At 40.8% G+C, this 15,089-nt stretch overlaps 2 protein-coding genes across 10 annotated transcripts in view; one reads left to right on the top strand and one right to left on the bottom strand.

The window, feature by feature from the left end:
* RHOBTB3 (Rho related BTB domain containing 3) overlaps positions 1 to 2,315 on the bottom strand; it is a 60,289-nt gene extending 57,974 nt beyond the window's left edge. For 7 of the 9 annotated variants that reach the window (XM_032798672.2, XM_032798670.2, XM_075067097.1 and 4 more), the window contains exons 1-2: positions 2,083 to 2,315; positions 1,257 to 1,526 (exon numbers count right to left, since the gene is read on the bottom strand). In XM_032798672.2, coding sequence (XP_032654563.1) covers positions 1,257 to 1,285 — 29 coding nt within the window. In that variant the 5' untranslated portion in view covers positions 1,286 to 1,526; positions 2,083 to 2,315. The remainder of the gene's footprint in view (positions 1 to 1,256; positions 1,527 to 2,082) is intronic. The other 2 variants (XM_075067096.1, XM_032798671.2) reach the window with 1 other exon arrangement.
* A 92-nt stretch (positions 2,316 to 2,407) lies between these two features.
* LOC116835666 (carnitine O-palmitoyltransferase 2, mitochondrial-like) lies at positions 2,408 to 13,863 on the top strand. The gene is made up of 5 exons (XM_032798667.2): positions 2,408 to 2,635; positions 6,236 to 6,316; positions 8,179 to 8,285; positions 10,007 to 11,308; positions 12,900 to 13,863. The coding sequence occupies exons 1-5, from the start codon at positions 2,454 to 2,456 to the stop codon at positions 13,226 to 13,228; spliced, it is 2,001 nt and encodes a 666-aa protein (XP_032654558.1). The 5' UTR covers positions 2,408 to 2,453; the 3' UTR covers positions 13,229 to 13,863.
* Positions 13,864 to 15,089: the final 1,226 nt, after the last annotated feature.

Here is a 15,089-nt window from a genome sequence, read left to right as displayed (position 1 = left end):
AAAACTACATTTTCATACTAGCAATTTGAAAGTTCAAAAAGCACTCCATGTACTATGAATGTATTTGAAAATAATGTTTGTAATCAGACGCTGTGTTTCTAACCCTACTGGGGACAACATCTTCATACTAAAAAGTAATGAAATGTTACCTCTGTGTGTGATTTAAAATGTTTCATATTTATTTGTTATACTAGGGGTAGGCAACCTATGGCACACGTGCTGAAGGCAGCACGCAGGCTGATTTTCAGTGGCACTCACATTGCCTAGGTCCTGGCCACCAGTCCGGGAGTACTCTGCATTTTAATTGAAGCTTCTTAAACATTTTAAAAAAAATGTTTTATAACTAAACTATTGTTGTATGTAAAGTAAATATTATAGACTTATAGAAAGGGACCTTCTAAAAACATTAAAATATTACTGGCACATGAAATCTTAAATTAGAGTGAACAAATGAACACTCGGCACACCAGTTCTGAAAGGTTGCCGACCCCTGTGTTACAAAGCATTCACAGCGCTTTCGCACTAGACGTTGTTCTATTTTAATGCCTGTTTAACATGAAGAAAAATTTTATTTTTAGCTTTGAAAATAGTTATTGCAGCTAAAGGAATAGAGTAATGTCACAATGAACATCGCACCCAGCAGACACTTGCTGTTACAGCTGCCAGAAGAAAGCAAAATTGTAAGACACTAGGCCAGTCTTTGGCAGAAATCAGAAAACAATGACTTATCTGATATCAGTGACATTTAAACAATAGATCATCAAATTGTCTCAAATTATTTCTGCTGATGTATTTACTGGAAATCTGTCAGACAAAAAGATGAACAGGGACGGATGTTCTTGGTTGCTGAAGAGGGGAAAATATTAGTTTTGATGGAGAAAAGGAAAGTACAGCTTAGTCCATGGATGAAGACTTCATTTTCCTGGAGGTAGTGGTGTTACCTGTGGTCTTTCAGATAGAACTTCAAGTGTCCTTTGTTGCAGAGAAGACAGAGATTGATGCACTTGGTTAGTGTGTGATTTGACAGGAATTCAGAAGGGCTGACAGTTCTGCTGGTTATCTGATCCTGCATTCTTTATGCACACAAGGATTCCACTGATGTCAATTGGAGTTTTGGGTGCGCAAGGAATGCAGACACACAAATATTCCCCAAAACATTTAACAAAAGGAGTGGGAAAGCATTTCAAATTACACATTTATTACATTACTATTAAACATAGTTCTTTTTTTCTGAATGAAACAAAATAAAAGCTTACATTGGGGTTGGTTTTAGGGAGCCTGCCATCAGGAATGTTCTTCAGATATAGGATGTGTCATAACCCAAGCAGCAGCCTTTCCTCACTTCAGACAAGTATTGACATAAATGTCCCCAACTGCATGTCAATATTTTTGAACACTAGAGCTGGAGAACTGAAATAGCATCACGAGTTAAAGCTGTGTAAACCAGGAGTAACTCCCTGCACGTCAATGGAAATACACCACTGCAAAGCCCATCAGAGTGGAGTCGGGTCTGGTGCACTTCCCACCTTTGTTAAACAAACGAAACCCCAGATTGTCTTAGTATGCTGGGCAAATCAGCCTTACCTCCAAAAAAAAAGTCTCCCCAAAAAAAGCTAGGCCAGACCAACAGCACAGCCAGGGACAGAAACGCTTCACACAGCTGGCCCAGATTATAGGAGCCAGGGGCTCTGTCAGCTCAGGAGGAGGGCGAGGCCCTGAGCCAGCAGCCTGGGCATTGTAAAAGCCGGAGGTGGCCTCTTAGGCTACAGCCCTTCCCCACCCAACTTCACCCCTCACCCCGCCCCTCCAGGGCCCCGGACACCCAACGCATCCCAGGCCAGTGCCGCGCGGAGCAGGCAACCAAAAGCCTCCACCCGAAGCCTCAGGAGCAAGCGGCGCGGCGAGGCTGCCCGGGGGCTTCGGCAAAGACTGGGCCAAGCCGACGCAGCAGCGTCAAACTCGGGCTGCCAGGCAGCCGAACTTTCCCCGCCTGCCCCTTAAATCCTCTAGCCTCCCTCCCCTTCTGGGAGGAGCCGCCGAGCCCAGGCACTTCGCCCGGCTCGCCTGTGTCCCCTATTTTACCTGCGTGCTCCCAACGCGCTGCTGCGTGGCAGGACCTCGGGGCAGCGGAAAGCCGCTTCGCTCTCCTTGGCCGGAGAATTTGAAACCGCGCCCGTCCCGCGCAGGCCCCTGGGCGCCCCGGGCGGGGAATCGCAGTCCGTTCTAGAGCATTCCCTGCCCCTCCTCGCCCTCTTTCCCTCTCTTTGTTCTGGTCGGTCAGGTTACTGGGCGCCGCCGCGCAGGCGCACAGGTTGCCTACTTCGCGCAGGCGCACAGCTTATTCCTTCAACCGCCGGCCTCTCTCGCGCTGCCCTCGCGGAGATGTTGGTGTGAGCGGCTGCCCGGTTCCTAGTGCTGGGGTGCTGAGCCCGGCCCCGGGTCCGCAGCGAAACATGCTCTGTGTCCGACTCGCGTGCGGCAGCGTCTTGCTGAGGCGGCCGGGGCCCGTTGGTCGCCGCGGGTACTGGCGGACCGTGGGGTTGACCGAGAGCATCATCTCAGAGCTGGACACGGACCATCACTTCGTGCACAGGAGCACGATCCCCACCATGCACTTCCAGGACAGCCTGCCCAGGTGCTGCCCCGGGCACGGCGGGGACCCGGACCCTGGACTCCCGAAATGGGGGAACAGGCGGCTGCAGGAGCAGCGAATTCTCGGGCAGACTCTGGCCGGCCTCCCCGCTCTGATACTGCCCCTGGGGCTCGCCACCCCACCCAGCCCCGAGCTGGCCCTCTCCACACATCTCTTCCCCCGCTCCACTATCGTTCTCGCCCAGGGCCCCCTGGGGACCGTGACCAGGGGAGATCCACCAAGCAGGCTAGCATTAAACTCTGGGGGCCACAGCAGAGAGCTGAAACCACGCCGCATGGTGCTGAAGCCCAGGGCCATAAGTCTTGCAGCCTGCTGCTGAAGCCAAAGCTTGAGCAGCGTAGCGTGGGGCCTCAGGCAATTGCCCTGGTTGCTACCGCATAACACTGGGGCTGGCAGAAAACCCGTTATTGTGGCGCAGGTGGGCCGTGAAGTTTTTGTAGCATGTTGGTGGGGTCTTAGAAAGAAAAAGGTTGAGAACTCCTGCTCTAGAGAGCCAGTGCACGGGCTGGAGCTGGCGTGTAACACAGGCCATCCTAAGGCCCCCTTGCAAACACTTGGCAAGAGCTGCAGTCCTTTGCGGAGGGCAGAACACCCATGATCTGAGACTGCACTGGAGTGCAATCCTGTACCTGTCCTAGAGCTGCAAAAACGTTCACGCTGCACCCCAAGACATGGAGCCCTTCCCTACTCACTGCTTCCCTGGTCATTCAGAATTTGCTTCTTCCCGGCAAGGGCTGTTTGCCTGCTTTACTATCAGCCTTTGTTCGGAGCAGCTCCCCAGTGAATGCATTTGCTCCTTACGAAGGTGATGAGAGTCCCTGAGCAGAGACAGAAAACTCTGTGGGATGCCTCTGTAATCTCGTGGGATGGCTGTGTAAAGGAGATTGTCTCCAGCCCTCCCACAACCAGCCTCTGAAGAGCTGAGCAAGGGCAGAGCTAAAGGCCTTAGCATTTGCACATCTTCCCCATTGGAAAACAGAAACTTCCATGCTGGATCAGACTGATGGATTGGCTATCTAGTCTAATATTTTGTTGACTGTAGCTAGTACTAAATATTTCAAAAAATGACTCCCCTCCAAATATAGCTAAGAAATAATCTTCCTATTAGGAATACCCCCCTTCCCAGTTTGATTTAGTGGTTGCCAATGCCCTGGGGCTTGAGAGTTTACATCCATTATTTTTTAAAAGAAAGCACCTATTTAATGTATTTGTTTTACTCATCTACATAAATGCAATAGTTTGTCAGTCCTTATTTAGGTCTTGGTCTCTATGGGTATGTCTACACTACAGTTAAAAACCCACAGCTGGCATGTGTCAGCTGACCCAGGCGAAGGGGCTGTTTAATTGCGGTGTAGACACTCAGGCTGGAGCCCAAACCCAAGCGTCTATCCTGCAATTAAACAGCCCTTTAGGCCAAGCCCCACAAGCCTGAGTTGGCTGATATGAGCCAGTCATGGATGTTTAATTGCAGTATAGATATATCCTGGGATATATTGTGTAAAATAGTATTTCCTTTTCACTGACATGGTTCTCTTTCAAGGGAAAAATATAAACTTGTCTTAAAAAATAGAATTTGCTGACTGGTGTGGAATGTAATCAAAACTACCAAAAGACTCTAACATTATGGGACCAGTACTTGCTTGTTCCCCTTTACCCTCCCGCCCCCCCCAGTAATGCCCTAGTCAGGTCAGAAAATATAGGCCTCCTTGCTCCTGTGTGATGCTACACAGGGGGTAGAGTTTTATCAGGCATTGATGAAAGCTGAAATGCCTACTGTGCATGTTTAAGAGTGATTATTTTCATTTTTTTAATGTTAGCGAAGAAACAGTCCCTTAAGTAGGCCAAGTTGCATGCCTGCTTTGTAGGTAGTTGTGTTACCACGTTTTAATGATTAGTAACCAAAAAGAGTAAAAAAACCAGGAACTCTACTACAACTGTGCTGGCCACTCCTGTAGCTTGCCAGCAAGTAGGGCCAGCTTAAGCTTAAGGCATACGCACAGTATGCCCATGCCTAGGGCTTTGGCTCTGATTTATGTGATGGTATTAGAATGTCAACTTTAATAAAACAAAAAAAATGTTTTTAGCTCTCATAATTGTGAAGAAAATCTTGAAAACACAAACTCTATGTAACTACTTGATAGATGCCTATTTAATGCATTCTCTCTTGCTTTTAAGATAGCCTAACTGTGAGATGGAAGAACTGCCCCATTCACCTAAATGGGGAGCTACCTGGGAAACATGGTGCTTTAGGGGTGGGCTGAGGGAGGGTCCTGCCAACACTATCCCAACAAAAGAATCAGTGTGTGGAGGCCTTTACTGATACCACCTCATCGTGAGTCTGCTAGGGTGCTGTCAGAAGAGGACTTTGGACAGAGGATTGGTTATAGGCACAGCCAGTGTCCTCCAGGACAAACCCCAGCCTCCCAGAAGGGACAATGTTGTGATCCAGGGAAGTGGGAGTCCCAACCTGCCCACCAGTCCACCTACAAGTCTCATGTGACCCCTTCCACTACCCCACGTCCGCCACAGTGAGGAATAAGGCCATGGTGCAGGTGACATTGCCGCAGTGCTGAGTCTGGGTCAAGGGGAGCCCCATGCAGGGGTATGGCTAGAGTTCTGGACTACTTTAATCTGGTCCTGCAGGATTAGCAGCATCCTTGACCTGTTTTGATCCTCTGGTTACAGTCTTTGGGCACACTGACCTAACACACAACATCTGTAGAGTGAAATGCCACTGAGCAACATTGCATGTGGTATTTGTAGAAACCCTCTCGGTGGCCTCCGCACAAACCACAATAGGACTTGCTCAATAGTGTGCAAAGTTTCAAGTTCTCATTATTGCGAAATGTAATTGCCTATAGAGAAGCACGAGTCATGAAATGAAGTAAAAATACAGTGTAGATACTGGAGATTGTACCCAGATAAGTCAACTATGCAGTGGTTAACAAAATGAAATTAGTACTGAGTAACAGTTCATAAGAGGGGATATTCTCTTCAGGAAAAAGAGACTTTTGGTTTAAAATGTAATTCTTGATTTTTTATAAAAATGCATTTGTTCAGGGCTGCAGTTATAATTTATTATTGTTTGTATTACTGTAGAATTTAGGAGCCCTAGTCATGGACTAGGACACCCATCATGCGAGGTGCAGTACAAACAGAATAACATACTAAATTAATAATCGGTGATCTCAGCACAAATCTCAAATACTTCCTGTAGTCACAGAATTAGTTGGGATTATAGCCTCATCATTTAAAAAAAATATGTATATAAGACATAAATCCAGCTCTTGGATGGGGGAATCTCTGCTTTAACTTATGTCTCCACTCCTTTCAGTTTCTGTCTCCACTCTTTTATTTCTCTTTTCCTGACTCCCACTATTTCCCTGAGTCCCCCAGGTGTGCTGTCAGTACAGTATTCACCTCCCATTCAAGAAACTTTCATTAGTCACATAGCATCTTTCATGGGTGCATCACCATACATTTTTTTCATGGATTTTAATGTTCTCGTTGCTTTCCCCATATTAGTAATAAATATATTTTTAGCTTATTTAATAGTTTTGTGTTAAAATTCTGCACTTCTAGATTACCTGTTCCAAAATTGGAGGATACTGTGAAGAGATATTTGGCTGCTCAGAAACCTCTATTGGATGATGATCAGTACAGGTACGAAAAATGACATGGAGTAGGAGGTATTTAAAGAAGACCGGATTGTAATTGGCTATTAGAATTCACACTCATCTTAAAACTTGGCATACAAGTTCCAAGCACAGCATTACTGTTATTTTCACAATATTTCATGAACATGTTTGCTACCTTTTTTTCATTGAGGTTTGCTACTATACTGAAAAGTCACTTTGTTGTTTTTTTTTAAAAAAAGGGGGGGCGGGGTTGTGGTTCCATATTTATTGGCTCTCAGTGACTCCAGATTAGATTTGCTCCATTTTCAATTAAAAGATATTTTTAAATACCAGACCTAAAGATTCTTACTAAATCTTAAAGCGAGCTGTTTTTTTCTGGCTCATGACCATTAATAAGGTTCCATCTATCTATTTTGCCATCAGTCCTTTGAAATGGAACAAGTGCAACTGAGGATAAAGTTTGGCTTGACAATTGGACTTTGCATTCTTAAATGTCTGTAGGATTGAAGCATTAGCTTGGAACCCTACATATCTTGAAGGAGGAGTTAATCTATTTTTAACCTATAGAAGGGTCAAGCTCAGCAAGAGTTTTCCCATGTCCCCTTGCTTTATAGAAATTATTCTACAAGTAGGTCATGCAAGGACCACATCTCTTGTGCTGTGACTTGTGAATCAAGTAGGTAGAGACATCTCTTTATTACTGATGAAATTTGTGCCCTTGGGATAATTAGACCCATCCTACTGTATCTCCTATCTACTCTTCTGCTTTTGAACAAAGGTAGGCCCCCATCCTGCAAGTCGTGCAGTGCAGGTAGAGGTTGAAGTCAAGAACAGCTTGCAGGATTAGCGTTTTCTGATGACATTATTGAATCAATTCATTCCACAAACAAAGCCAAGAACACAAAATATGCCAGAATCCTGAACAGAAAATTAGGTAACTCTTCCTATCACTTGATTTAATTCAGGAAGAAGCAAGAGCTGATGTATGTTATAAGGCAGCAACTTTTTATTTTTTATATCCTATTTCAACTATAAAATACATTACCAGACGCTCCTTTCCAAAATACAACTTAATCAAAAGTCAAAATACTCAAAATTTCTCCCGCAAGTAATACGTACTTTGTCAAGTCATTAGTGGACAGAGGAACAGTTCTCATTTTTCTGTGTGAATCCTTGCACACACACGCAATCCCATTGACTTGAGTAGAGCTCTGTGGGAACCTAGTGGTCTGCCTATATGGAATTAGTTGCAGAAATTGGGAGTATGGTTACCTAATTGGATCAACTAATTGAAGATGTGGTTCATGGACCAGTGGAATTAGGTGCCCTAATCTGTACTTTAAAAAGGGACAGTGTTTTTAGTGGCACTCACCGTGTCCAGGTCCTGGCCACCGGTCCGAGGGCTCTGCATTTTAATTTAATTTTAAGTGAAGCTTCTTAAACATTTAAAAAACCTTATTTACTTTACATACAACAAGAGTTTAGATATATATTATAGACTTATAGAAAGAGACCACCTAAAAATGTTAAAATATATGACTGACACACAAAACCTTAAATCAGAGTGAATAAATGAAGACTCAGCACACCACTTCTGAAAGGTTGCCAACCCCTGAAATAAAACAATAATTACTTGTACTGTGGCAGCACCTCAGGGCCCCAAACAAAAATCTGGATCACATTGCTAAGTACAGTTCAAACCCATACAAAAAGACAGTTCCTGTCCTAAAGAGTTTACAATCTCATTACATAATGAGCTACACCATAAAGTTGTACTAAACTTTGTTACTACACAAAAAGGAATAGCATTTTAAATGAAATACTGTAATTAAAAGTTACTCTTAAAAGAACCTATATTATAATAATAAACTGTTTTCAATACTATAGAAATACTGAAAGAATTGCCAGGGAGTTTGAAAAAGGAGTGGGCAGGAAGTTACACCGAGATCTTGTTGAATTCGATAAAAAGAATAAGCATACAAGTTATATATCAGGTTTGTTTTCTAGTTTATCATCATTTTAAAAGTTCGAACATTCAGTTGTCTATTGGAATCATTAACCTCTTTTGAAACTTACTATTAAAGTACTTGGGTTACTTTTTCTGCTGGATCTGCATGGCAATTGCTGTGCATTTCCACTGAAATCAACTAATGTCAAGTCTGAGTCTTACGGACTATTCCTTCTGACTCGGTTTTGATTTGGCCTTACTAGCAAAACCTCAACTTGTCTTGTTAATTTAAAACATTTTAGTTTGAATTTGGTATTTCCTAGCTCTTGGCTTCATGTCCTAATGGTAGGCATTTGCTCTCCCAGATGCTGAGAAAAGGGACAACAAGAAGTCCCCCCAGAATCACTCTCTCGGTTCCTTTTAATCAGACAACTGCTTTCTGACCCTTTTCCCTAAATTAGTTACTCAGAGGGGATGCAAAGGGAGACCTAGATAAGGCTCCATTATCATTAAGTCATTAAGATGCTCTGTCATATGAACATTTAGGAGTAAAATATTGAATATTACATAGAGGTAAACTGTAAAGCATAAATATACTATTTTGTTTTTATTTTTTACTGCCTCTTTACAATGTGTAAAGACTACTTCAGACTTTTTCCCAAATAATAGGTTTGTTTGGGATATTTTTGCTTCTTGTTTACTTTTGAAATGTCAGGGATATTATGTCTTCACTCCCGTCTCTTTGGCAGAGAGTCCTAAACTTTATCATCCATTTCGACTTCTCAAATGGTGGTAGAGAGAAATGCAATTTGGGTTAAAGTCTTGTGTGACATTACTATTCGGGTCCTCTGAAGGTATAACCAAGATCTTCCAACAAAGAGTGGGAAGTAAGGATATGAAATTTTAAATATAAAAAGCAAGCAGAATGAAATAGTTATTTTGAGGAGTGGACAGGGAGGGAATTGAAACAATTTTCAGGCATTATAAAGAAGCAGTGAAAAGCAAAACCAAATGTTTATATTTCTTTTTTTTTTGCAGTGTTTTGTGCTTATATAGTTGCTTTCACATGAGGCTCCACAAGTATTTTATAAATATTAATACATTAAACTTCAAAACACTCATATGAAGTAGATAACTGTTATATTCATTTTACTGATGGGTAAACCCGAAGCACTAACAAATTTACTAACATGCCCTATGTCAAAAAAACAAATCAGTGGTATTGCTGGGAGGGGAACAAAATATTTGGGTCCTTACTCCTAGTCTTCTTTCAAAACTGCTATTCAGCATAGTTTGTGTGGGAAATGAGCTGTACAGCTTGTGATTACCTATCATAGATATTTCTTAGACACCTGTTACTTTGGTATTGAAGAGCCAACTGATTGCAAGTTTTATGCCTCAGGCCAAATTAAATCTGGATTTAATGCTTTTGACTTCAGTGGAGCTATCCAGTGTATGAATTTACCCCTTAATCCCTATGCACTGCAATGAAAGCGTGCCCTTTTCAGATCTGAAGTGGAAATTGAAAATAGAAAAGATAAATCAGTTATGTATCTATAGTTTGAGTGCTTTATATACCCTTTTTAGATTATGTTCATGAATGTCTGTATAATCCTTTGAAACAAATAATTCATTAAATAGTGAGATGCTGTATACAAATGGTGTATCTATAAAAATAGGTTTGTACATCAAAATGGTAAAATATATTTTATTAACTTAATTCTCAATTGTTTTTTTGTGTGTGTGTGTGTTGTTTGTTTTTTGTAGATCCCTGGTTTGATATGTATCTCTGTGCGAGAGATCCTGTTGTTTTAAACTTCAACCCTTTTATTTCTTTAAATCCTGATCCAAAAGAAGCATACAACAGCCAGGTAGTGAGGGCAACAAATCTGGTAGTATCATCAATAAAATTTCTTAACTCTCTAAATAATGAGCTTTTACGGCCAGATATCTATTATGTCAATCCAAAATGGAGCCAGAGTAGGCTCTTCAAAAAGTTTATTCGCCTTCTTCCAACCTCTGTGTCTTGGTATGGAGCTTATATGGTAAACGCATATCCCTTAGATATGTCACAATATAAGCGTCTCTTCAACAGTTCCAGAATTCCTAAATTAAACAAAGATGAACTTTTTACTAATGAATTGGGAAGACATTTGTTGGTGATGAGAAATGGACATTTTTATGTTTTTGATGTTTTGGATACTGATGGTAATATTCTGCATCCATCTGAAATCCAGGCTCAGTTAATTTATATTTTACAAGATGCAGATCGCTTGCCTGAGTTTTCCCTTTGTTATCTCACCACGGAAGACAGAAATACTTGGGCAGCAGTAAGACAACAGCTTCTCGAAGCAGGCAATGAAGACAACTTACAAAAAATTGATAGTGCAGTTTTTTGCCTATGCTTAGACAATATTTCCCCAAAGGATGATATTGAGCTGTCACATTGTATGCTTCATGGACGTGGTTTTAATCGTTGGTTTGACAAATCCTTTAGTCTGATTATCACTAGTGATGGCACTGCAGGGGTAAATTTTGAGCATTCTTGGGGAGATGGAGTTGCAGTACTTCGTTTTGTTAATGAAGTATATAGAAACAGTACAAGGCACCCAGCTATTGTACCCCATTCTAGTCCTGCTGCATTAAGTGCTACCAAGTGTGAGAGACTGGAGTTTAAATTGAATGATTCAATCCAATCTGCTATAAATGCTGCACGTGTGAAATTTGAAGAAACAAATGAGAAAATATCTGTGAGGATGTTTGAATTCAGAAAGTTTGGGAAAGAATTTTTAGTGAAACAAAAGCTGAGTCCAGATGCTGTTTTTCAACTTGCATGTCAGATGACTGCTTATCGACAGTTTGGAAAAATTATTTCTTCTTACGAAGCATGTAGCACTGCTGCTTTTAAACATGGCCGCACGGAAACTATTCGACCCACATCTATAGTAACAAAACAATGTTCACATGCATTTGTTGAAGAACGAAGCAAACACAGTGTAGCAGAACTGAGAAATATGATTGATGAATGTTCAAAATATCACAGACGGTTGCAACTGGAAGCTGCATTAGGTTAGTTCCATGCTAATGTGGTCTTTCAAATTTTAGTAATTTTTTTTCTAGGTGTTCTGATACCTGAAGTTGTTTATAGAAAGATATGTTAAGATCCCAATTCCTGTTGTTATATATCCATTTTAAACCTTCAAAGGATTTTTTTAAAATGGCCTTCTGCCCTTTTCACTTTCTTATCATTTATTTATAAAGATTGTCTGAAACAATGGCATTGTTTAAACATGGATTTTGCTTGTTTTTTTAGCTTAGAAATATCAGCAGTGTCAACTCTGATTTGCTGGAGACCGTATTGAGGGTCCTGGGTGACATATATTTTTAGATCTTGCATCTTAATTGAAGCAATTAGAGTTGTTGAATCATTAACAGAAGCACTTCTTTTGTCAAAACCGCTTATTAGGCATTGAATTTAAATAAGTGTTAACAAAAACAAAGAGTTTGAAAGATTGACTAAAAGTCTCTTCAGATACCCATAATTCGATCCCTTTTCTCTTATGAAATTTAATTGCCACTAAATCTTCCAGGGTTAGATAATACCTTATACTTGAATTTGTAAAGTAAACAAACCAATCTAACTCCCCCTGCCAACCCCTGCTCATGCTTTTTTGAATCTCCCCCCTTTCCCCCCGCCATCTTTTCAGGCTTTATGCATAGTTTATAATGAAGTCAAGAACTAGTACACACCAATTTTTTCCTGATATCTGCCTTGTAGGCCACCTTTAAGAATTCCTGTTTTGTATTCCATCCACTCAGAGATTAGAATTATAGTCAGTTCTATTATGCTCATATACAATACAGTGAAGTGGGGTAACAAGGGAAAGGCAAAAATAAGAGAAGGGAAGGGCTAGGGGAAGTACATAATAGAAGGGAAGGAGGAACAAAGCTGGAAAAAGGAATTTTCATCATCAAAAAGTTAAGTGGAAACAAAACATTGGTGTAATAAAAGCTGAGGTGCATTGAGCTGATTCATCTCTATTTGGATATGAAAAGTATATTGAGTAAGTGAATTGATCCAGTATAATGTGACTTTTATTCTAAAATAGTGCGCACATGGGGCATAGCCTTTATTCTCCCTGTACTCCCTACTGACTCCAACTGTGAGTTCCAGAAGACTACCAGATTAAATGCATAAAAGGCTGGCCTGGAAATTCCACAGTTTGTTTTAATCTGTTGGTTTTGCGAAAGAGTCGTATTAAAGAAACAGTTTCATTTTTGGGGGTGGAAGGGAACGTGAGGTAATAAGGGAATTGCTTAATTATTAAGAGAAATTTATACTTACATTATGAGACCTATGAAGTGCCAAAATTTTCAAAAATGGATGGCTAAAGTTGGGCTCTTAATTTCCTACTTAGATGCCTAAATAATTGGCCTACATACAAGCAGAAAATATAAGATTGTCAATTTTTAATGTAAGACAGTGCCTCTTTTATTATTATAGCTACAGGATGAACAGTAAATATCTAATTGATTAAAATGTTGGAGCATACCAACATTATTCTTAGCTACAGGAAAGTTTTGTAATATTGCACTTTAATAAATAACCTGCATATTTTCTGTATTCTTAACACACTTTGCACCTTTTTGTTTTATTTAGGTAAAGGATTTGATCGCCATTTGTTTGCATTAAAACATCTTTCAGTGTCCAGAGGTGATCCTATGCCTGAACTATTTCTTGACTCAGCCTACCAAAAACTAAACCATATTATCCTTTCAACTAGTACGCTACACAGTCCTGCAGTTCATCTTGGTGGATTTGGGCCAGTCGTGCCAGATGGTTTTGGAATTGGATATAATGTATTTGATACGTGGGTAGGATGTAACACAACTGGCTATTTAAGTAGAGAACTACAAGAATTTCTTAGATGCCTTGAGTATAGTTTAAATGATATTTTAGATGTTTTAGAAGGAAGACCTCTTGTGTAATATCATAAGTGATCGTCAATATTAGCAATTATTTTAAAACTAATTTCTGACCCATAAAAATAACGGTGCAAAATCAACAGCAGAAATCTAATAATGAGAATAAGCTATTGGGAAATATGCTTTCTACATCTGTAGAAAGTAACTACAAAAGAAAGGGAAACTCTGAAACCTTTATTAGTGGACTGACAAGATAATGTTAAAATGTTACTCTGTTTTTGTCCCTTTTTTTAAATTATTACTAGTTTTCAACATCTATTGAGGCCTTCAAGAATATTTTTTCCATATATTTTCCAAACTCTTCCTATTTTAATGAATCTCTGAATTTTATACTGTTTATTCTTTTTTATACTCTGCTTATTATTTATTTTTCGGAGGGGGGTTGTTTGGTGGGGTTTGGTTTTATTTGCTTTGTATTTTATACTGTATTATGTCTTCATGGCTGTGCTTGTTCAAACATGATTATAAAATACAAGTTTAACTTCTTAACTACAGGAGACAAATTTTCATAACTGTGCTGCAATTATAGTGAAAGCCAAACTTTTTCTTAGTTTTAATGTACATGAATGTGGAATTGATGTTCCTGTTATAAATCCTTATTTGCTTTGTGGTGTAATTGAATATTTCTTTTCACTAGTAACTAGAGGTACCAGTTAAACTGGGTAATCAAATTACAAACAAAAGTGGAACACACCTGGTATCTGCCCAACTATGATTAACTCCTGCTTGCTTTATTTAGTCATGCACACTGCCCTCCAGAATCCAGAATGGAACCCAAGATTTTTGATTCTCACCATTCCTCTGTTGCCAGGAAATGTCTCTGAAACATACTAGCAGAGTACATGTGTCATCCTCTGCTTGGGCTGGTCCTCATAGAAGATGACAAATTACTGCATGTGTCAGTTAATCAGTTCAAGTGGCAGAGGTACATGAACTGGATCTAAAGGCTTCAGCCCTGCTGAAGAACCATCTGGGGTGTCAATATGCCATATGATACAATTACTTTTTTTTTCAGTTTGCTTTAAAAAAAAAATCATAGGAAATTACACAAAAAACTAGGTCAAAAGAATGACTTCAACCTTCATCAGCACTCAGAAGTTAGGAAATGCCAGTATTAAAGTTGTGTGTGTTATCCTAATTCAGTCCTCTTGTACTGGGGTGACCATACCAGGTCAGGACAGTCCCTTTTTTAAGCCCTGTCCTGGCTGTCCTGACTTTTTTGGCAAAAGTGGGCATTTGTCCTTTTATTTATTTTTTTGCTAACTTGATCAAAGTGGAGTGTGGAAGAACATGGGGGGGGGGGAGCAGAAATGCCAGCCCTGCGTAGGGGGGTAGGCAGGGCTTGAGTGAGCAGCGATGCCAGCCCCATGCGCAGGGGAGTGGCAGGGCTCAGGCAGGCAGGTTGGCCAACCCCTGGGGGTGGGGACAGGGAGGGAGGACTGAGGCTATCCCAACACTGTATCCCGTTTTCCCTTTAGGAAATGTGGTCACCCTACCTTGTGCATATACATTATGATAGTCTTTAATTACATTATCACATACTATTTTTTCCACAGGAACCCAGCCTCATTAAGTGTACAGACTGTACCATGCTCTGGGGTGAATTAGAGTTGTGTAGTGAATGAGGTGGGGATTGCTGGAAAAGAAAGCTTAGTCCAGTGATAAAGGCAACTGAATGCTTCCTGGGTGAATTGGATTCTATCCCTGCCTCAGCCACAGACTTCCTGTGTAAAGCTAGGCACTTAAACTTTTCACAGATGGTCACGAATTGTGTGCTCCTCATTTTGTGCGTGCCTAGCTTGAAACCCTGGGATCTGATTTGCAGAAGTGCTGAGCACTCATATCTGCAATTAAAGTCAGGGGG

Source organism: Chelonoidis abingdonii, chromosome 6 (assembly GCF_003597395.2).
Source record: "Chelonoidis abingdonii isolate Lonesome George chromosome 6, CheloAbing_2.0, whole genome shotgun sequence".
NCBI classification, from domain to species: domain Eukaryota; kingdom Metazoa; phylum Chordata; order Testudines; family Testudinidae; genus Chelonoidis; species Chelonoidis abingdonii.
Note: the sequence above shows the minus strand (reverse complement) of the source record. Positions and strands in the feature narration are given on the sequence as shown.